This window comes from Pristiophorus japonicus, chromosome 5, assembly GCF_044704955.1.
Source record: "Pristiophorus japonicus isolate sPriJap1 chromosome 5, sPriJap1.hap1, whole genome shotgun sequence".
NCBI classification, from domain to species: Eukaryota; Metazoa; Chordata; class Chondrichthyes; family Pristiophoridae; genus Pristiophorus; species Pristiophorus japonicus.
This window is the reverse complement of record NC_091981.1, coordinates 236231188-236254789: the sequence shown is the minus strand read 5'-3', so window position 1 is coordinate 236254789 and position 23602 is coordinate 236231188. Positions and strand designations below refer to the sequence as shown.

Here is a 23602-nt window from a genome sequence, read left to right as displayed (position 1 = left end):
AACCTACTCAACCTATCCTCATAAGTCAACCCCCTCATCTCCAGAATCAACCTAGTGAACCTTCTCTGAACAGCCTCGAATGCAAATATATCCTTCCTGAAATACGGAGACCAAAACTGTACTCAGTACTCCAGGTGTGGCCTCACCAATACTCTGTACAGTTGCAGCAGGACATCTCTGCTTTTATACTCTATCTCCCTTGCAATAAAGGCTAACATTCCATTTGCCTTCCTGATTACATACGGTACCTGCATGTTAACTTTTTGTGTTTCATGCACAAGGACCCCCAGGTCTCACTGCTCTGCAGCACTTTGCAATTTTTCTCCATTTAAATTATAATTTTCTTTTCTATTATTTCTGCCAAAGTGGATAACCTCACATTTTCCCACATTATACTCCATCTGCCAAATTTTTGCCCACTCACTTAGCCTGTCTATATGTCTTTGCAGATTTTTTGTGTCCTCCTCACAATTTGCTTTCCCACCCATCTTTGTATCATCAGCAAACTTGGCTACATTACACTCGGTCTCTTCATCCAAATCATTAATATAGATTGTAAATAGTTGAGGAGCCAGCACTGATCATAGACATAGAAACATAGAAAATAGGTGCAGGAGTAGGCCATTCGGCCCTTCTAGCCTGCACCGCCATTCAATGAGTTCATGGCTGAACATGCAACTTCAGTACCCCCTTCCTGCTTTCTTGCCATACCCCTTGATCCCCCTACTAGTAAGGACTATATCTAATTCCTTTCTGAATATATTTAGTGAATTGGTCTCAACAACTTTCTGTGGTAGAGAATTCCACAGGTTCACCACTCTCTGGCTGAAGAAGTTTCTCCTCATCTCGGTCCTAAATGGCTTACCCCTTATCCTTAGACTGTGACCCCTGGTTCTGGACTTCCCCAACATTGGGAACATTCTTCCTGCATCTAACCTGTCTGAACCCATCAGAATTTTAAATGTTTCTATGAGGTCCTCTCTCATTCTTCTGAACTCCAGTGAATACAAGCCCAGTTGATCCAGTCTTTCTTGATAGGTCAGTCCCACCATCCCAGGAATCAGTCTGGTGAACCTTCGCTGCACTCCCTCAATAGCAAGAATGTCCTTCCTCAAGTTAGGAGACCAAAACTGTACACAATACTCCAGGTATGGCCTCACCAAGGCCCTGTACAACTGTAGCAACACCTCCCTGCCCCTGTACTCAAATCCCCTCGCTATGAAGGCCAACATGCCATTTGCTTTCTTAACCGGCTGCTGTACCTGCATGCCAACCTTCAATGACTGATGTACCATGACACCCAGGTCTCATTGCACCTCCCCTTTTCCTAATCTGTCACCATTCAGATAATAGTCTGTCTCTCTGTTTTTACCACCAAAGTGGATAACCTCACATTTATCCACATTATACTTCATCTGCCATGCATTTGCCCACTCACCTAACCCATCCAAGTCACTCTGCAGCCTCATAGTATCCTCCTCGCAGCTCACACTGCCACCCAACTTAGTGTCATCCGCAAATTTGGAGATACTACATTTAATCCCCTCGTCTAAATCATTAATGTACAGTGTAAACAGCTGGGGCCCCAGCACAGAACCTTGCGGTACCCCACTAGTCACTGCCTGCCATTCTGAAAAGTACCCATTTACTCCTACTCTTTGCTTCCTGTCTGACAACCAGTTCTCAATCCATGTCAGCACACTACCCCCAATCCCATGTGCTTTAACTTTGCACATTAATCTCTTGTGTGGGACCTTGTCGAAAACCTTCTGAAAGTCCAAATATACCACATCAACTAGTTCTCCCTTGTCCACTCTACTGGAAACATCCTCAAAAAATTCCAGAAGATTTGTCAAGCATGATTTCCCTTTCACAAATCCATGCTGACTTGGACCTATCATGTCACCATTTTCCAGATGCACTGCTATGACATCCTTAATAATTGATTCCATCATTTTACCCACTACTGAGGTCAGGCTGACCGGTCTATAATTCCCTGTTTTCTCTCTCCCTCCTTTTTTAAATACCGAACCAAAGTACTTGTTCAATTGGTCTGCCATTTCTTTGTTCCCCATTATGACTTCCCTTGATTCTGACTGCAGGGAACCTATGTTTGTCTTTACTAACCTTTTTCTCTTTACATATCTATAGAAACTTTTGCAATCCGTCTTAATGTTCCCTGCAAGCTTCTTCTCGTACTCCATTTTCCCTGCCCTAATCAAACTCTTTGTCCTCCTCTGCTGAGTTCTAAATATCTCCCAGTCCCCGGGTTCGCTGCTATTTCTGGCCAATTTGTATGCCACTTCCTTGGCTTTAATACTATCCCTGATTTCCCTTGATAGCCACGGTTGAGCCACCTTCCCTTTTTTATTTTTACACCAGACAGGAATATACAATTGTTGTAGTTCATCCATGCGGTCTCTAAATGTCTGCCATTGCCCATCCACAGTCAACCCCTTAAGTATCATTCGCCAATCTATCCCAGCCAATTCACGCCTCATACCTTCAAAGTTACCCTTCTTTAAGTTCTGGACCATGGTCTCTAAATTAACTGTTTCATTCTCCATCCTAATGCAGAATTCCACCATATTATGGTCACTCTTCCCCAAGGGGCCTCGCACAATGAGATTGCTAATTAATCCTCTCTCATTACACAACAGCCAGTCTAAGATGGCCTCCCCCCTAGTTGGTTCCTCGACATATTGGTCTAGAAAACCATCCCTTGTGCACTCCAGGAAATCCTCCTCCACCGTATTGCTTCCAGTTTGGTTAGCCCAATCTATGTGCATATTAAAGTCACCCATTATAACTGCTGCACCTTTATTGCATGCACCCCTAATTTCCTGTTTGATGCCCTCCCCAACATCACTACTACTGTTTGGAGGTCTGTACACAACTCCCACTCACGTTTTTGCCCTTTGGTGTTCTGCAGCTCTACCCATATAGATTCCACATCATCCAAGCTAATGTCCTTCCTAACTATTGCATTAATCTCCTCCTTAACCACCTCCTTTTCCTTTTATTCTATCCTTCCTGAATGTTGAATACCCCTGGATGTTGAGTTCCCAGCCCTGATCATCCTGGATCCCTGCGGCACCCCACTAATCGCTGTTTGCCAACCTGAAAATGACCCAATTATCCCGACTCTCTGTTTTCTGTTAGTTAGCCAATCCTCTATCCATGCGAATATATTACCCCCAACCCCGTGAGATTTTATCTTGTGCAGTAACCTCTTATGTGGCACTTTATCTGGAAATCCAAATACACCACATCCACTGGTTCCTCCTTATCCACCCTGCTCGTTAAATCCTTAAAGAACTCCAGCAAATCTGTCAAACATAATTTCCCTTTCATAAAACCATGCTGACTCTGCTTGATTGAATCATCGTTTTCCAAATGTCCCACTATTGCTTCCTTAATAATGGACTCCAGCATTTTCCCAACGAAAAGATGTTAGGCTAACTGGTCTATAGTTTCCTGCTTTTTGTCTACCTCCTTTTTTTAAATAGGGGCGTTACATTTGCAGTTTTCCAATCTGCTGGGACCACCCCAGAATTCAGGGAATTTTGGTAGATTACAACCAATGCATCCACTATCTCTGCAGCCACTTCTCTTAAGACCATAGGATGTAAGGCATCGGGTCCAGGGGACTTGTCCGCCTTTAGTCCCATTATTTTACCTAGTACTACTTCATTAGTGATTGTATTTAGTTCCTCCCTACCTATAGCCCTTTGATTATCCACTATTGGGATGTTTTTAGTGTCTTCTGTGAAGACCGATACAAAATATTTGTTCAACGTCTCCATTATTAATTCCAGTCTCATCCTCCAGGGGATCAACATTTACTTTAGCCACTCTTTTCCTTTTTATATACCTGTAGAAACTCTTACTATCTGTTTTTATATTTCGTGCTAGTTTACTTTCATAATCTATCTTCCCTCTCTTAATTATTTTTTTAGTCATTCTCTGCTGGCTTATAAAAATTTCCCAATCCTCTGTCTTCCCAATAGTCTTGGCCACATTGTATGCCTTTGTTTTCAAAAGATCATGAGCCGGAGGCGCGAGTTCAAATTCTACCACGGCTGCTGTGGAATTTAAATCCAGTTAATTAAATAAATCTGGAATATAAAAGCTAGTATCAGTAATGGTGACCATGCAACTACCCCGGATTGTCGTAAAAACCCATCTGTTTCACTAATGGCCTTTAGGAAAGGAAATCTGGCCTACATATGACTCCAGACCCACAACAATGTGGTTGACTGTTAACTGCCCCCTGAAATGGCGTAGCAAGCCACTCAGTTATACCAAACCGTTACAACAAAGTCACCTTCACCACATGGGCTGCAGCGGTTCAAGAAGGCGGCTCACCACCACCATCTCAAGGGCAGTTAGGGAGAGGCAATAAATGCCGACCTTGCCAGCAATGGGTCAGCTTTTATATGCATGCTGACAATATCCAGCTCTACCTCTGCTCCACTTACCTTAACTCCATGATCATATCTGTGCTATTAGACTGCTTGTCTGACATCATAAGCTTGATTATAAATCCCCTGCCAGACAGGAATGGTGCAAACAGACGGATAAAGATGGTGGGGGTAGAGGGAGTTTGCGTCGTGTACCCAACATGCTCCTGGCCTTCGCATCTTAACTTGCGTGAATTCAGGCACGGGAAGCCTTCCCACACAGATGAGTGGGGGCCTAATTTAAGTGGAGGTTGCATCCCGATGATGTCATTGGGACGCTATTTTAACGGTAAGCTGACTACAGACTACACAGTTTTGAACCAATCAATGAAAGCTGCAGGCAAGTTGCATCCTGGCTAAAGGAGGCCCATATAAGATACTTAAAAAACAACTTTTTGTAGGTGCTCCTCCATGCCCCACAAGGAGACCTTTGGTTTCCCTTGCCCCAGGCTTCCCTTTTCTCCCCCCGATCATGAACCTTATCGATCCCAACCCCAACCCTCTTCATCACTTATCTTGTCGTGACTGTTACGGTGAGTCCCTGGCAGCTGCCCGACCCACCTGCAAATTTTATCTTCCGCCTGAAGCTGGTAGTGCATCGTTCCTGCTGGCTTCGGATGGGAGTCAGCATCCTGACATGCAAATGAAGCCAGAGAGTTAAATGGCCTAGGCCTCACAATGAACTCTTCACTGGGGTTTTTCTCCATTGCTGCACCCTGCCCGCCCCATTCATGCTCAACATTAAAATTGGGACTCAGATTGTGGATGAGGTAGAATTTTCTCCAATTAAAAATTGGGAAGATTGCAGCAACTTATTCAGCTTCCATCAAAATCTCTGAACACTTGCTCCTGACTGAAATCCCCTCTAAATTGCATGCCTCTGCCATTATCTCACCACCACTTCTGCTAATCTCACCACCACTTCTGCTAAAGCCCTTAGCTATGCTTTTGTCACCTCCAGATTCAACTCTCTAATATTCTTTTCACTGGCCTCAGAGATGAGAATGCCACTAACTGAGACAAACTGTTACTTGGGAGAAGGCTAATCTGTAGCTGCATGGATACATTGAAATTCCTGAGCACTGGGTAGTTCCCTATTAGTAAATGCAGAGCTACAGGTAGCAAACATATAGCAAAGAAAATAGACTATGATCAAAAAACTTCAATATAATCAAAGTTTTACTTCATAGCTAACTTTCATACATTTTACCTTAAAAAATATATCTTGTGTCAAATAGAAATGTTTTCTGTATTTTTTGCAATTTTGAAACAGTTTAAGTTAAGATGCAACACACTTCACAGTGGAGACTGGAGCCGAGCTGACTGAATCAATAACAGATATTATTCTGACAATTTTTAAATGGCAGTGGGTGGAGTGGAAACCAATAAATCTGATAAATCAGCCTAATGCTAAATTTTAAGAAAGGAGATCACAAAGGGCTTTTGAATTATTAGCGGGACAGTTTTCCCATGTAGAATGATGCAATATTGAATTATTTCAAACTCACTCCTGAGTCTTACTTATGTAAATTTAAAATGTAAGGAAAGACTGCAATGGCACCTAAAACGAACTGATGTTAGAAATGCAGGGCACCTGAAAACTGGTGAGAAATGGAAAATGTACAGATGTTCAAGAAATTGAGCAATTTAATGTTAAGAGATTTGTTCCGAGCACTTGTTCCCAAGATTTTTAAATATGGTTAATGGGCTCTAAAACATGAACTCAAATGGCTGAGAAGGCTATCTCTCAAGCTTCAGATTTCTGGAGAATGTGAGGAAAAATGCAGATGAATGACTAAAGCCCTGGGACCGAGAGAAGATGCTGGACAACAGAAAGGACGTCTGAGAAATAAAGGCTCTAATTTTAATTCTGGACGTGCTTTGGGCAGTTGGGTGACGAGGCGAGTTGGAAACTGCAGCAGAAATTAGTCTTGGGCTACTTTAACTCCATGGGCCCCATTAACATTCCTCCAGTCTGTTTCCTGTCTATTCCAGGTGGGAATCAACTGCCAGCCTCTGGAAAATAGGAAAATCCATGGCCACTGCCTGCACTCAAGTAAATGTGGGGAAAGGAGTTTCGGCAGGTGTCATGGCGGGCAGGGGAAGAGCCCGGACCTGGAAGGAATACGTTTTCTTAGTGGGCCTTTCTATCAGAAGGAATTTCTTCTCCCAGAGGGTTGTAAATCTGTGGAATTCTCTGCCCAAGGAAGCAGTTGAGGCTAGCTCATGGAATGTATTCAAATCACAGATAGATAGATTTTTAACCAATAAGGGAATTAAGGGTTACGGGGAGCGGGCGGGTAAGTGGAGCTGAGCCCACGGCCAGATCAGCCATGATCTTGTTGAATGGCGGAGCAGGCTCGAGGGGCTAGATGGCCTACTCCTGTTCCTAATTCTTATGTTCTTATGTTCTAAAATCAAAACTATTTCAACTGAGTTATGTGAGACTAGAGATAAAGAAGGAAGTTCAATCTCCAGGTGGGAAAGCATCCTCGCGAACGGCCACCCTGTCCAGAAGTGACAGTTGGAAGCTCAGCCGATTTAAATGGCACTCTCTCCTGGGAGTCGGGAGAGACTAGGGAATGGGGGTCGGAGGATAGAGGGAAGACTGCAAAATGGGTAGCGATGGAGACTGAGGATCAGTGGAGAGAAGCGGACTCTGCATCGAGGGATTGGGGCTCGGGTGAGTGGAAACGGAGACCATCCCTAGTTCACCTGAGAACGTGGTGGTGAGCCTTCTTACATGAGAAATGAGAAGTGCCCAAAATAATGAGGCCACTGTCCTTTGTGCAATCTCTTGGTTTGGCCCAGGTCAGTCTGTGTCGGTTGGTTTTGATGTGTGAAGTCCAAGTACAGATCAACTCTGACGAAGGCTCCCAGTTTAGAATTGTCACCCTCACACAAAAGCAGAGTCCAAAACAGAGTCCAAGGAGATAGGGAAAAAGATCGGGCCTGACCACACGTTGTACAGTGCAGGGGGAATTCTGATTGTAGTTACAGGGTGAATATCAGCAGTGTTGTGTATCTATAAAGCATGCACTTCCATGTTCCACCACCAGGGAGCGCATCCCCTGAAGTCCCAAAGGATCCCAGCATCCCTTGGGAGCACTGTATATAAGCCGGCCCAAAGGCCTGTGACTCACTCTGGAGTGTCTTAATAAAGACTGAGGTCACTGTTACTTTAACCTCAACTGTGTGCAGTCTCATCTGTGTTAGGAACACAACAACTGGCGACGAGTATACGAATCCAAAGCAAAGATGCAGCAAACTGAGGGCATCCTGGAGAAGTTCTCGGAGGGTGAGGACTGGGAAGTCTATGTCGAACAGTTAGACCAGTACTTTGTAGCCAACGAGTTGGACGGAGAAGGAAGCGCTGCAAAAAAAGAGAGTGGTCCTCCTCACGTTCTGCAGGGCACCAACCTACAGCCTCATGAAGAATTTTCTGGCTCCAGTGAAACCTACAGATAAGTTGTATGAGGAGTTGTGTACACTAGTTCGGGAGCATCTTAACCCGAGGGAGAGCGTGCTGATGGCGAGGTATTGGTTCTATACGTACCAGCGATCTGAAGGTCAGGAAGTGGCGAGCTACGTCGTCAAGCTAAGGCGACTTGCAGGACAATGTGAGTTTGATGGCTACCTGGAGCAAATGCTTAGAGACTTTTTTGTACTGGGCAGTGGCCATGATCCCATCCTCATTGCCAGTTGTTGTGTTCCTAACACAGATGAGACTGCACACAGGGAGGTTAAAGTAACAGTCATACAAAAATTTTTGACTGTAGAGAGACCGACCCTCAGTAAGGCCATTGCGATAGCACAGGCGTTTATGTCCACCAGTGATAACACCAAACAAATCTCACAGCACACAAGTGTTAGCAATGTTCATAAATTAACTGGAACTGTGTTTGCGAGCAGAAATGTACAGGGCAGAAACCACGAGTCTGCAACTGCCAGCATGCCTCAGGTGACCCAGATGACTCAGAGTCCGCAACAAAGGATGAATGCAAGGCAATTCACATCTTGTTGGCGTTGTGGAGGCTTCCATTTAGCTTATTCATGCCGCTTCAAAGGGTATGTTTGCAAGAGCTGTGGAACAGTGGGGCACCACCAACGAGCTTGCAGACAAGCTGCAAGCTCTGCAAAACCTGCTAACCACCAAGTGGCAGAGGAAGATCGGTCCATGGTGGACCAAAGCAATTTCGAGCCTCAGAGAGAGGAGGCAGATGCTGAAGTACATGCGGTGCACACATTTTCGACGAAACGTCCACCTATAATGCTAAACGTAAAATTGAATGTAGCCATGGAACTGGACACTGGCGCTAGCCAATCCATCATGAGTAAAAAGATATTTGAGAGGCTGTGGTGCAACAAGGCTCTCAGACCAGCCCTGAGCCCCATCCACACGAAACTGAGAACGTACACCAAAGAGCTTATCACTGTTCTGGACAGCACCATGGTCAAGGTCACCTACGAGGGCACGGTGCACGAACTGCCACTCTGAATTGTCCCGGGCGATGGCCCCACACTGCTTGGAAGGAGCGGCTGGGCAAAATCCGCTGGAACTGGGATGACATCTGAGCGCTATCACATGTCGATGAGGCCTCATGTACCCAGGTTCTCAACAAATTTCCTTCCCTTTTTGAGCCAGGCATTGGAAACTTTTCCGGGGCGAAGGTGCGGTTCCAGTTGGTCCCAGAGGCATGACCCATTCACCACAAGGCGCGAGCGGTACCTCACATGATGAGGGAGGGAGTGAAAATCAAGCTGGACAGGCTGCAATGCGAGGACATCATCTCCCCAGTGGAATTCAGTGAGTGGGCCAGCCCAATTGTTCCAGTACTCAAAAGTGATGGCACGGTCAGGATTTGCGGCGATTATAAAGTAACTATTAATCGTTTATCGCTACAGGACCAATACCTAAGGCAGACGACCTATTTGCGACGCTGGCAGGAGGCAAGACGTTCACCAAGCTCCACTTGACTTCGGCCTACATGATGCAGGAGCTGGAGGAGTCTTCGAAGGGCCTCACCTGCATCAACACGCACAAGGGACTGTTCATTTACAACAAATGCCTGTTTGGAATTTGGTCGGCTGCAGCGATCTTCCAGAGAAACATGGAGAGCCTACTCAAGACGGTACCACACACGGTGGTTTTACAGGACAAGATATTGGTCACGGGTCAGGACACCGTCGAGCACCTACAAAACCTGGAGGAGGTCCTCCAGCGACTGGATCGCGTAGGGCTGCGGCTGAAGAGGTCGAAATGCGTCTTCATGGCAACAGAAGTGGAGTTTTTGGGGAGAAAGATTGTGGCGGACGGCATTCGGCCCACAGACGCCAAGACAGAGGCTATCAGGAGCGCGTCCAGGCCACAGAACGTCACAGAGCTGCGGTCGTTCCTGGGATTCCTCAACTATTTTGTAACTTCCTACCGGGGTTAAGCACCCTCTTAGAGCCCTTACATATGTTATTGCGTAAAGGGGAGAACTGGGTATGGGGAAAAAACCAAGTAATTGCTTTTGAGAAAGCCAGAAACATTTTATGCTCCAACAAGCTGCTTGTATTGTATAACCCATGTAAAAGACTCGTGCTAGCATGTGATGCGTCATCGTATGGAGTCGTGTGTGTGTTACAACAAGCTAACATTGCGGGGAAGTTGCAACCTGTCACCTATGCTTCCAGAAGCTTGTCTAAGGCCGAGAGGGCCTACAGCATGATTGAGAAAGAGGCATTAGCGTGTGTGTTCGGGATAAAGAAAATGCATCAGTACCTGTTTGGCCTCAAATTTGAGCTGGAAACTGATCACAAGCCCCTCATATCCCTGTTCGCTGAAAACAAGGGGATAAATACTAATGCCTCAGCCCGCATACAATGGTGGGCACTTGCGCTATCAGCGTATAACTATACCATCTGCCACAGGCCAGGCACCGAGAACTGTGTGGATGCTCTCAGTCGGCTACCATTGCTCACCACGGGGGTGGAAATGGCGCAGCCTGCAAACTTGTTGATGGTGGTGCAGCCTGCAGACTTGTTGATGGTCACGGAAGCATTTGAAAATGATAAATCACCTGTCACGGCCCGCCAGATTAGGACTTGGGCCAGCCAAGATCATCTGCTGTGCCGAGTAAAAAAACTGTGTACTGCATGGGAGCTGGGCCAGCATCCCGTTGAAATGCAAGATCTAATCAAGCCATTCCAGCGGCGAAAGGATGAGCTGTCCATTCAGGCAGACTGCCTGTTGTGGGGTAATCGCGTAGTGCTACCCAAAAAGGGCAGGGAGACGTTCATCTCGGATCTCCACAGCACACACCCGGGTATAGTAATGATGAAAGCGATAGCCAGATCCCACGTGTGGTGGTCCGGTATCGACTCTGACTTAGAATCCTGTGTACGGCAATGCAGCATATGTGCTCAGTTGAGCAACGTGCCCAGAGAGGCACCACTAAGTTTGTGATCCTGGCCCTCCAGACCATGGTCGAGGATCCATGTCGACTATGCGGGCCCGTTTTCGGTAAAATGTTCCTGGTGGTGGTGGATGCTTTTTCAAAATGGACTGAATGTGAAATAATGTCAGGAAGCACCGCCACTGCCACCATTGAAAGCCTGAGGGCCATGTTTGCCACCCACGGCCTGCCTTACATACTGGTCAGTGACAACGGGCCATGTTTCACCAGTGCCGAATTTAAACAATTCATGACCCGCAATGGGATCAAACATGTCACCTCGGCCCCGTTTAAACCAGCCTCCAATGGGCAGGCAGAGCGGGCAGTACAAACAATCAAGCAGATCCTCAAACGAGTCACAGAAGGCTCACTCCAATCCCGCCTCTCCCGAGTACTGCTCATCTACCGCACAAGACCCCACTCGCTCACAGGGGTGCACCCGGCTGAGCTACTCATGAAAAGGACACTTAAAATCAGACTCTCTCTGATTCACCCCAACCTGCATGATCAGGTAGAGAGCAGGCGGCAGCAACAAAATATAAACGATGGTTGCGCCACTGTGTCATGAGAAATTGATCTTAATGACCCTGTGTATGTGCTAAACTATGGACATGGTCCCAAGTGGATCGGGGGCACGGTGATAGCTAAAGAAGGGAGTAGGGTGTTTGTAGTCAAACTAGATAATGGACAAATTTGCAGAAAGCACCTGGACCAAACGAGGCTGCGGTTCACAGACTGCCCTGAACAACTCACAGCAGACACCACCTTTTTCGAGCCCACAACACACACCCAAAGGATCAACGACAGCACACCGGACCAGGAAATCGAACCCATCACGCCCAACAGCCCAGCAAAGCCCGGCTCACCCAGCAGCCCTGCAGGGCCAACAACACGCCAGCCCAGCGAGGGCACAGCCAATACACCAGAACAGACATTTGTACCGAGGCTGTCCACCAGGGAAAGAAAGACTCCCGACCGCATCACCTTGTAAATAGTTTTCACTTTGACTTTGAGAGTGAGTGATGTTGTGTATCTGTAAAGCATGCACTCCCATGTTCCGCCACCAGGGAACGCATCCCCTGAAGTCCCAAGGGATCCCAGCATCCCTTGGGAGCACTGTATATAAGCCGGACCCTAAGGCCTGTTACTCACTCTGGAGTGTCTTAATAAAGACTGAGGTCACTGTTACGTTAACCTCCCTGTGTGCAGTCTCATCTGTGTTAGGAACACAACAAGCGGGTTATAGAATTGCTAAAAATTCCAGGTAGGATAATGATGTATCACATTTATTACTAAGAGTTATGTACAGACTATCAGTGACTTACATAAAAACATAGAAAATAGGTGCAGGAGTAGGCCATTCGGCCCTTCAAGCCTGCACCACCATTCAATAAGATCATGGCTGATCATTCCCTCAGTACCCTTTTCCTGCTTTCTCTCCATACCCCTTGATCTCTTTAGCCGTAAGGGCCATATCTAACTCCCCCTTGAATATATCCAATGAACTGGCATCAACAACTCTCTGCGGCAAGGAATTCCACAGGTTAACAACTCTCTGAGTGAAGAAGTTTCTCCTCATCTCAGTCCTAAATGGCCTAGCCCTTATCCTTAGACTGTGTCTCCTTGTTCTGGACTTCCCCAACATCGGGAACATTCTTCCCGCATCTAACCTGTCCAGTCCCGTCAGAATCTTATATGTTTCTATGAGATTCCCTCTCATCCTTCTAAACTCCAGTGAATAAAGGCCCAGTCGATCCAATCTCTCCTCATATGTCAGTCCAGCCATCGCTGGAATCAGTCTGGTGAACGTTCGCTGCACTCCCTCAATAGCAAGAACGTCCTTCCTCAGATTAGGAGACCAAAACTGAACACAATATTCCAAGTGAGGACTCATCAAGGCCATGTACAGCTGCAGTAAGACCTCCCTGCTCCTATACTCAAATCCTCTAGCTATGAAGGCCAACATACCATTTGCCTTCTTCACTGACTGCCGTACCTGCATGCCAACTTTCAATGACTGATGAACCATGACACCCAGGTCTCGTTGCACCTCCCCTTTTCCTAATCTGCCGCCATTCAGATAATATCCTGCCTTCGTGTTTTTGCCCCCAAAGTGGATAACATCACATTTATCTACATTATACTGCATCTGCCATGCATTTGCCCACTCACCTAACCTGTCCAAGTCACCCTGCAGCCTCTTAACGTCCTCCTCACAGCTCACACCGTCACCCACTTATTATATTACTGTTGGTTACCAGTGTTACTATTAGTTATCAGTGCAATTTTAGTGAGTTTGTATTAGTTATCGGTGGAATCAAAGGTGCCGATATTTACTGGGCGGGTCTTGTGAGCCGGGGTGGAGGTAGGGGGGTGCGGAGTGTTTGCCAGGAAACCTGGTCCATCTTTCCCCGCACCCTGTGCACAAAACGTGCGTCTTTTTTTCCAGCAGGTTCCCGCCCGGAAGCCAATTTGATTGACAGGTTTGGCTCTCAGGCGGGAAATGCTGCGTAGGAGACTGCAGTCCAAGAGAAGGTAAGGAGCCTGCAGCTGGGTTAGTCTGATAGAGAGGGGCTTGTCCGGAACTTGAGAGGAGAGGGTGGTCACCAATCCTTTGCGGGGTGGCCGTCTCTGGGGAGGCGTTTGATGATCAGGGAAGCATGTAAGCTTGGTCAGCTGGCAGGAAGCACTCCTTCTCCTCCTGGCAAGACAAACAGTGCTGTAAAGGCATACCTTTTCTATAAAGCATTCCTGGCCTCCCTTTGGTGGCTGGGTTTCCAAAGGCTTGGGAAACCCGGCCAGCCAGAGTTAAACCTGGAAGGGTTAAAGCTGGAAGACAGGTTAAATATGAGGCACGCAACTTCATTATAGTACTTAAATTGCCAACCAACCAGTGGTTTTGATAGAGCACTGTCTCCAGTGGCAGTTGGGTTGGTAACCAGAGGACACAGATTTAAGGTGATTGGCAAAACAAGCAGAGGTGACTTTTTTTTACATAATGAGTTGTTGTGATCTGACCACATGACATGACATCTGACCACGTGAGGTCTGATGATGTCACGTCTGCACATATTATTGCATTCACTTGGGTGCCCTATAGTTGAAGATCTTTGATCATGGTTACACACTAGCAGCTGGAATGATACGGCACAGAAAGCTGTGCCAGCTCTTTGGTAGATCTATCCAATTAATCCCATTCTCCTGCTCTTGCCCCATAGCCCTGTTTAAACTTTTTCACTTCAAATATTTATCCAATTCCCTTTTTAATTTTCCTGTTGAATCTGCTTCCACCACCCTTTCAGGCAGCACATTCCAGATCATACAGCTACATAAACAAATTCTCCTAATTTCCCCTCAGGTTCTTTTGCCAATTATCTTAAATCTGCATTCACTGGTTATTGAGCCACCAGCAGTGGAAACACAATCAAAACCCCTCAAAATTTTGATCATCCTATTAAATCCCCTATCCTTTACTGCTCTGAGGAGCTTCTGTAGTCTCTCTACATAACTAGCTCTGTCAAGCTCGTGTGGTGGCTGATGTGTAACGGTCATCATACATTAAAAAAATCCACGCACAGGCATCTTTCACCCTTCAGGATGTAGCTCAGGACCTGGAATATTAGGTCCTTCATTGAAACACCTGTGAACTCATCCTTTTTTGGCATGGAAGCAAGTCATCCTCGTTTCGAGGGACTGCCTATGATGATGATATCCATGAAATAACCATTTGAAGCTCAGGACAAGTTTTATGAATCAGGAACCCGATTCAAAAATATTACTTGTTTCGATGTTTTAAATTTATTTCAGTTTACACTCAAAATTGTGTAGAACAGTACTTACGTTGCAAGGGACACAACTTGTTCTCTTGTGCTGGGGAGTGGTAAAATATTTCTTGTAATTTCACTAATGTAAGCATCAAAAAGTACATCATAGGGTAATTCCCATGGTTTGTTTTTCTCTTCCTCCTCAGCTTTGGTTTGGAGTAATTCTTCCTCTTTCAGCTTTTCCTCTTCCCGTTTTCCTTTGCTTTTTCCTTTGCTGTATGTGATAAAACATATTTGGGCACTTGTTAAACATGATGTGGTCAAAAATTCACAATCCTCTTTCACAACTATGATGGAGTGAGAATTGCACCCCACTGAGGTTTCCAGGGTCAGGCCATTTGCATATATATATAGGCAGGTGATCACATACCTTGAGTTCCCACTGAGCTGCCCAGGAAAAATGGGGAGGGTGGCAAAATACAGTACATACCAGCCATTTGAAGGTGAAGCCAGTAGGACCAACTTCAAACATCACTGCAATTTGAAATTGACCAACTTTTGCTGCTTAGAGTGTTCCAGGCCATGAACCCAGTGAGGAACATTCCTGTGGGCCCCACAAGCACTATTCCACTCTACTAAATTTTTAAAAAATTGATACACGAGGGGTGGGTGTTGCTGGCAAGGCCGGCATTTATTGCCTAGCACTAGTTGACCTGAGAAGGTGGTGGTGAGCCTTCTTAAATAAGAACATAAGAAATAGCAGGAGTAGGCCATACGGCTGCTTGAGCCTGCTCCGCCATTTTTAATATGATCATGGCTGATCCGATCATGGACTTCGGTCCACTTCCCTGCCCGTTCCCCATAACCTCTTATTCCCTTATTGGTTAAGAAACTATTTATCTCCGTCTTAAACTTATTCAATGACCCAGCTTCCACAGCTGTCTGAGGCAGCAAATTCCACAGATTTACAACCCTCATAGAGAAGAAATTCCTCCTCATCTCAGTTTTAAATGGGCGACCCCTTATTCTAAGATTATGCCCCCTAGTTCTAGTCTCTCTCAGCATCCACCCCTTGTCAAGCCCCCTCATAATCTTATACATTTCGATAAGATCACCTCTCATTCTTCTGAATTCCAATGAGTAGAGGCCCAACCTTCTCAACCTTTCCTCATAAGCCAACCCACTCATCGCCAGAATCAACCTAGTGAACCTTCTCTGAACTGCCTCCAAAGCAAGTATATTCTTTCTTAAATATGGAAACCAAAACTGTACGCAGTATTCCAGGTGTGGCCTCACCAATACCTTATATAGCTGTAGCAAGACTTCCCTGCTTTTATACTCCATCCTCTTTGCAATGAAGGCCAAGATACCATTGGTGTTAAGTCCTGACTCTAATGTACTGACTTACACGAGACACATGCTGAAGCCAAGGTCACTCAGGACCTGCACCTTTAATTCAGCTCTCCAGTGCCGCACTTGCCTGAGACCTCCCTTTATATACCACAGTGGGACAGGTATGGAGTGTCTCCTGCAAGTGCACCCCTGGTGGTTAGGTATGCTTATTGTTACAGGTCATATCCAGTTACAGTCATGTATAGCATGGTAAGATACAGTTATATACAGTAATGTGAGATACATCACATCACCCTCCCCCAAGGTCTTATTGTCTTTATAGATTCAGTCTCTCAGGTGGTCTGTGCTCTCACGTGGAGCGTCTTAGTTGTGGTTCAGTTGTTTGCCTTGGTGCCTGTTTTTCGTTCGGTCTGATTGCTGGAATCTCGTCTGGGCTGTCTGTTTCGTTTGGTGTGATTGCTAATATCTCGCCTGGGCTGTCTGTTGAGACTGCCCTTTCCTCAGGTTGTTCCACCTGTCTGTCCACCAGGTGTGGTGTGAGTTCCACATTATAGTCTGCCTCTGGTTCTTCAGTGTTATCAGTGAATCTATTTTTTACTTGGTCTACATGCCTCCGGCAGGTTTGGCCATTGTCCATTTGTACAACCAGTAGCCTGTTTCCCTCTTTGTCTGTTACTGTCCCTGCAAGCCATTTGGGATGCCGGCCATAGTTTAGCACAAACACTTTGTCCCCTATCTCATTCCACCTCCCCCTCGAATTTCGGTCATGGTACTCAGTTAGCTTTTGACGCTTAGCCTCAACAATTTCATGCATGTCTGGGAGGATTAGCGAGAGACTGGTCTTTAAGGTTCGTTTCATCAATAGTTGCGCGGGGGGCACCCCAGTCAACGAATGCGGACGAGATCTGTATGCCAGCAGCAGTCGCGGCAGGCGGCTCTGCAGCGTGGGACCTTGGATTCTGAGCATGCCTTGTTTAATGATCTGCAATGCTCGCTCCGCTTGGCCATTGGAGGCCGGCTTGAAAGGTGCTGTCTTAATGTGATTTATACTGTGGTCAACTATAAAATCGTGAAATTCTGCGCTGGTGAAGCACGGACCATTATCACTGACCAATATGTCAGGAATGCCGTGCGTTGCAAACATGGTTCTAAGGCTCTCCACAGTGGTGGAGATGGTGCTCGAGTTTAAAATGGTGCACTCGATCCATTTTGAAAATGCATCAACGACTACGAGGAACATTTTGCCCATGAATGGGCCCGAATAGTCTACATGCACCCGCGACCACGGTTTGGTGGGCCAGGGGTTTAAGGGGGCCTCCCTGGGGGCACAAATGATGCACCGATGGACGCAGAGCTCCAAGTCTGCGTCAATGCCAGGCCACCAGACTTGAGATCTGTCTATGGCCTTCATAAGGACGATCCCTGGGTGCTCGCGATGGAACTCCCGGATAAACGCCTCCCTGTCTTGTAAGGGCATAACTACTCGGCTGCCCCACATCAGGCAGTCTGCCTGTAGTGAGAGTTCATGCATGTGCCTATGGAAGGGTTTGACCTCCTCGGGGCAGGCATCACGAGCCTCTGCCCAATCACCGGTTAAAACGCATCTTTTAACTAGAGATAACGTGGGGTTGCTGGTAGTCCAGGCTCTGATTTGGCGAGTCGTCATGGGCGAACCTGTGGATTCAAAGGCATTGATTGCCATGACCATCTCACAGTCCTGTTCGTCGGACCCTTCTGTGGTCGCCTGCTAAGCGCGTCGGCACAGTTGTCTGTGCCTGGTCTGTGCCTTATCGTGTAGTCGTAAGCCGGCAGCATGAGTGCCCACCGCTGAATGCGCGCTGAGGCGTTGGCGTTGATTGCCTTGCACTCGGATAGTAGGGATGTGAAGGGTTTGTGGTCGGTTTCTAACACAAACTTGGATCTGAAAAGGTATTGGTGTATCTTTTTGACACCGTACACGCACGCGAGCGCCTCCTTCTCAACCATACCGTACCCGCGCTCCGCCCGCGAAAGTGACCTGGAGGCATAAGCAACGGGCTGCAATTTACCCGCATCATTGACGTGCTGTAAAACGCACCCGACCCGGTACATTGACGCATCACACGTAAGGACTAACTTTTTACCTGGGTCAAAAAAGGCTAAAACACTCTTGGAACATAGAAGGTTGCATGTCTTATTGAAGGCACGTTCTTGGGGCGTCCCCCCAAAACCAATCGCACCCCTTTCTGAGTAGCATGTGGAGAGGCTCCAGCAGCGTGCTCAAGTTCTGCATAAAGTTCCCAAAGTAACTGAGTAGCCCAAGAAAGGCGCGCAGTTCCGAGACATTCCGGGGCCTGGGTGCCAGGCGAATCGCTTCGGTTTTGGATTCGGTTGGGCGAATTCCATCAGCGGCAATCCTTCTGCCCAAAAATTCAACCTCAGGCGCGAGAAACAGACACTTGGATTTCTTAACTCTTAGGCCTACCCGATCCAATCGACTTAGTACTTCCTCAAGATTGCGGAGATGAGAGTTGGTGTCCCTGCCCATGATGAGTATGTCATCTTGAAACACAACTGTCCCCGGGATGGACTTGAGCAGACTTTCCATGTTGCGCTGGAATATAGCAGCTGCCAACTTGATGCCGAATGATCATTGATTGTACACAAAAAGGCCTCGATGTGTGTTGATGGTGGTGAGTAGCTTTGACTCTTCGGTCAGTTCTTGCGTCATATACGCAGATGTGAGGTCAAGTTTCGAGAAAAGTTTTCCTCCAGCCAACGTGGCTAATAGGTCCTCCGCTCTGGGCAGCGGGTATTGGTCCTGTAGGGAGACTCTGTTTATGGTAGACTTGTAATCCCCACAGATACGCACGGATCCATCAGGCTTCATGACGGGGACGATGGGGCTTGCCCAGTCGCTGAATTCCACGGGAGAAATTATGCCTTCCCGCAGAAGCCGGTCCAGTTCGTTTTCAATCTTTTCCCTCATCACATAAGGCACCGCTCTAGCCTTGTGATGGACCAGTCTGGCATTCTGTGTGATGTAGATTCTAACTTTAGCCCCTTTGAAGGTGCCCACACCTGGCTGAAAGAGATGTTGAAAACGGCTTAGAACTGTTGAGCAGGAGGTCCGTTCCTCTGACGACATGGCATGAACATCATCCCATTTCCAATTAAGTTCTGCTAGCCAGCTTCTTCCCAACAGGGCTGGGAGATCCCCGGGGACAATCCACAGGGAAAGTCGGTGCACCATCCCTTTGTGTGTGACTGAGAGCACGGCGCTGCCAAGGACTGGGATGATTTCTTTAGTATAGGTCCTTAGTTTGGTGTCGATCTTTGTGAGTTTTGGTCTGTTGCTTTTGTGCGGCCACAGCTGTTCAAATTGTTGAACGCTCATGAGGGATTGACTGGCCCCTGTGTCCAGTTCCATGTTGACAGGTATCCAGTTGAGTAGAACCCTCATCATAATTGGAGGCGTCTTGGTGTAAGAACAATGGACATTGATTGTGTTAACCTCGGCGTTCCGTGCACTGTTCCAACCGTCTTCTGGTCCGCTTTCCGACCTTTCCGATTCGTATACCAGCCGAGCTGCTGTTTTTCTGCACACGAGCCAGATGCCCTGTGTAGTTGCAGTTTCTGCAAACGGCATGCTGAAATCAACACACCCTGGTTGAGTGCCTTCCCTCACATCTCCAACACAGACCGTTTCCATTGTTTCCGAAGGATGAGCTGCGTCTGGCTGATCTCCCTTGAGCTTCTCTCAATCTGTTGTGGATTACTCGCATTGTGGGTTGATGAGGTGTGATCGGCCGTTCATGTGGCCCTTGATTTTGATGGCTTCTGGCGCAACTGTCTGCTGTTGAAGGCCTGCTCTCCTGCCTTTGTCTGTGTGTGGGGGTAGCGGTTTGTTTCACAATGTGAACCCCTTGTTCCGATGCCTCGTTGGTTGTCATACCTGAAGTATAGATCAGCCTCGTTTCTTCTTCGCCTGCCAAGAACGTCTGTGCGACCAGTGCTGCTGCCTCGAGAGTCAAGTTCTTAGTCTCTGTAAGCTTTCGGAATATGCCTGCGTGGCCTATTCCTTCAATAAAAAAGTCTCTCAGTACTTCTCACCTTAGTTCATCGGGGAACTCACTTGAACTAGCCAGCCTCCGAAGTTCCGCCACAAAGTCGGGTATGCTTTGGCCCACACAGCATCTGGAGTTGTAGAACCTGTGTCTGGGCATGTGCAGGCTGCTCGCTGGCTTCAGGTAGTCTCTCACCAGTGTGCTCAACTCCTCAAACAACTTGCTTGCTGGTTTCTCGGGTGCCAGCAGGTCTTTCATTAAAGCGTATGTTTTCGAGCCACAGCTGGTCAAGAGATGGGCTCTTCTCTTGTCTGCCTTATCGTCACCCAGCCAGTCTTTGGTCACAAAGCTTTGCTGGAGCCTTTCTATAAAGTCATTCCAATTGTCTCCAGCATTGTATTTCTCATCTGAGCTGTTGGTAGCCATTCTGTGGATTCTGTGATCCCGTAACTCATCGCCACTGTTAAGTCCTGACTCTAATGTACTGACTTACACGAGACACATGCTGAAGTCAAGGTCACTCAGGACCTGCACCTTTAATTCCAGCTCTCCAGTGCTGCACTTGCCTGAGACCTCCCTTTATATACAACAGTGGGACAGGTATGGAGTGTCTCCTGCAAGTGCACCCCTGGTGGTAAGGTATGCTTATTGTTACAGGTCATATCCAGTTACAGTCTTGTATAGCATGGTAAGATACAGTTATAGACAGTAATGTGAGATACATGACAATTGGCCTTCCTGATCACTTGCTGTACCTGCATACTATCCTTTTGTGTTTCATGCACGAGTACCCCCAGATCCCGCTGTACTGCAGCACTTTGTAATCTTTCTACATTTAAATAAAAACTTGCTCTTTAATTTTTTCTGCCAAAGTGCACAACCTTACACTTTCCAACACTATACTCAATCTGCCAAATTTTTGTTCATTCACTTAGCCTGTCTATGTCCTTTTGCAGAATTTTTGTGTCCTCCTCATACATTGCTTTTCCTCCCATCTTTGAATCGTCAGCAAACTTGGCTACGTTATGCTCAGTCCCTTCTTCCAAGTCGTTAATATAGATTGTAAATAGTTGGGGTCCCAGCATTGATCCCTGCGGCACCCCACTAGTTACTGCTTGCCAACCCGAGAATGAACCATTTATCCCGACTCTCTGTTTTCTGTTAGTTAGCCAATCCTCTATCCATGCTAATATATTACCTCCAACCCCGTGAACTTTTATCTTGTGCAGTAACCTTTTATGTGGCACCATGTCAAATGCCTTCTGGAAGTCCAAATACATCACATCCACTGGTTCCCCTTTATCCACCCTGTTCGTTACATCCTCAAAGAATTGTAGCAAATTTGTCAAACATGACTTTCCCATCATAAATCCATGCTGACTCTGCCTGACTGAATTATGCTTTTCCAAATGTTCTGCTACTGCTTCTTTAATAATAGACTCCAACATTTTCCCAACCACAGATGTTAGGCTAAGTGGACTATAGTTTCCTGCTTTTTGTCTGCCTCCATTTTTTAAATAGGAGCATTACATTTGCAGTTTTCCAATCTGCTGGGACCTCCCCAGTATCCAGGGAATTTTGGTAAATTATAACCAATGCATCCACTATCCCTGCCGCTAAATCTCTGAAGACCCTAGGATGTAAGCCATCAGGTCCAGGGGATTTATCTGCTTTTTGTCTCATTATCTTACTGAGTACCACTTCCTTAGTGATTGTGATAAGTTCCTCCCCCCCTATAGCCCCTTGACTGTCCACTGTTGAGATATTTTTTTTGTCCTCTATTGTAAAGACTGATACAAAATATTTGTTCAGAGTTTCTGCCATCTCCATGTTCCCCGTCACTAATTCCCAGGTTTCATCCTCTAAGGGACCAACATTTACTTTAGCCACTCTTTTCCATTTTATATACCTGTCGAAACTTTTGCTATCTGTTTTTATATTTCGTGCTAGTTTACTTTCATAGTCTATTTTCCCTTTCTTAATCATTTTTTTAGTCATTCTTCTTGAACTGCTGAAGTCTGTGTGGTGAAGGTCCCCTCAGTGCTGTTAGGTAGGGAGTTTCAGGATTTTAACCCAGCAACGGTGAAGTAACATCAATTTTGGTCCAAGTCAAGGGAACTTGGATCTGCTGCCCTTGCCCTTCTAGCTGGTGGAAGTCATGAGTTTTGGAGGTGTTGCCGAAGAATCCTTGGCGAGTTGCTGCAAGGCATCCTGTCGATAGTACATACTGCAGCCACGGTACACTGATGGTGGAGGTGGTGGACGTTTGGGCCAGTGGATTATGTGTCAATCAAGTGGATTGCTTTGTCCTTATTGGTGACGAGCTACTTGAATGTGCAGTTGTGCCCATTCAGGCACGTGGAGAATATTCCATCACACTCCTGACTTGTGCCTTGTCGGTGATGGAGAGGCTTTGGGGAGTTGCGAAGTAAACCATTCGCTGCAGAATACCCAGCCGTTGACCTGCTCTAGTAGGCACGGAATTTATGTGGCTGGTCCAGTTTAGTTTATGGGCAATGGTGATCCCCAGGATAGTGATGGTGAGTTGATAATGCCATTGAATGTCACAGGGAGATGATTAGACTCTCTGTTGATGATGGTCATTACCTGGCACTTGTATACTGCAAATATTACTTGCCACTATCAGCTCATGCCTGGATGTTATCTAGATCTTGCTACATGCAAGTTTGGGTGGATTCATTATCTGAGGAAAGCTGATATGTTATCATATCTTAGATGAGATGTTGAGCAGAAGCCCTGTCTTCATGTTCAGGTAGATGAAAAAGTTCTCCTGGTGCTACAGGTTGAACCTCTCTTATCCGGGACTCCCTTATCCGGCACCACTCCTTATCTGGCACCATTCCCGGCAGGGGGTCAGGTCTGTGTGTGAAAGTGGCAGGAGCTGCAGCAGCTTCGAATGTGGGATGGCCGGTGATCCGAAGAATCAGTGCCGGTCTCCCCCCTCCCTCATCGACCCCACACACTCACACCCACAGCTCCCGAGAGAGAGAGAGACAGCCCGACACTCACAGAGATAACTGCAGCCATCGAGCTGCATAGCGCCTGCTATTTTGCAGCATTCTGGCGTCGGCAGACCCGACCTGAGTTGAAGCAGCCAAGTCTCTTGATGCAAGGTCAAGCCCAGCGGCAGTGTCAGGGCACAGAAGAGGTCGGTGAGCAGCGGGAGGAGAGGTCGGTGAGCAGCGGGAGGAGAGGAGGTCGGTGAGCAGTGGGAAGCGAGGAGGTCAGCGAGCAGCGGGAAGAGGAGGTTGGCGAACAGCGGGAAGAGAGGAGGTCGGCGAGCAACTGGAGGCAAGGAGGTCGGCCCTGAGGACTCAGCATGGGTGCTATTGGTGCTCCAGATCAGCAGTACCCAGTATGTCTGGGGTGGGGGGGGTGGTCGGCGTGACCTCCTGTCGTCCGGCAAAATCCCTTATCCGGCACAGGTCAGGTCCCGAGGGTACCGGATAAGGGAGGTTCAATCTGTATTTGAAAAGAAACATGGAGTTCTCACTGCGAGCTGGCCAACTTTTCTC

At 47.0% G+C, this 23602-nt stretch overlaps 1 protein-coding gene across 6 annotated transcripts in view; it reads right to left on the bottom strand.

The window, feature by feature from the left end:
• The window catches only part of armc3 (armadillo repeat containing 3), a 350931-nt gene that overhangs the window by 15255 nt on the left and 312074 nt on the right, over positions 1-23602 (bottom strand). For all 6 annotated transcript variants that reach the window (XM_070881406.1, XM_070881407.1, XM_070881408.1 and 3 more), the window contains one exon: positions 14744-14941. In XM_070881406.1, the coding sequence (XP_070737507.1) occupies positions 14744-14941 (198 nt within the window). The remainder of the gene's footprint in view (positions 1-14743; positions 14942-23602) is intronic.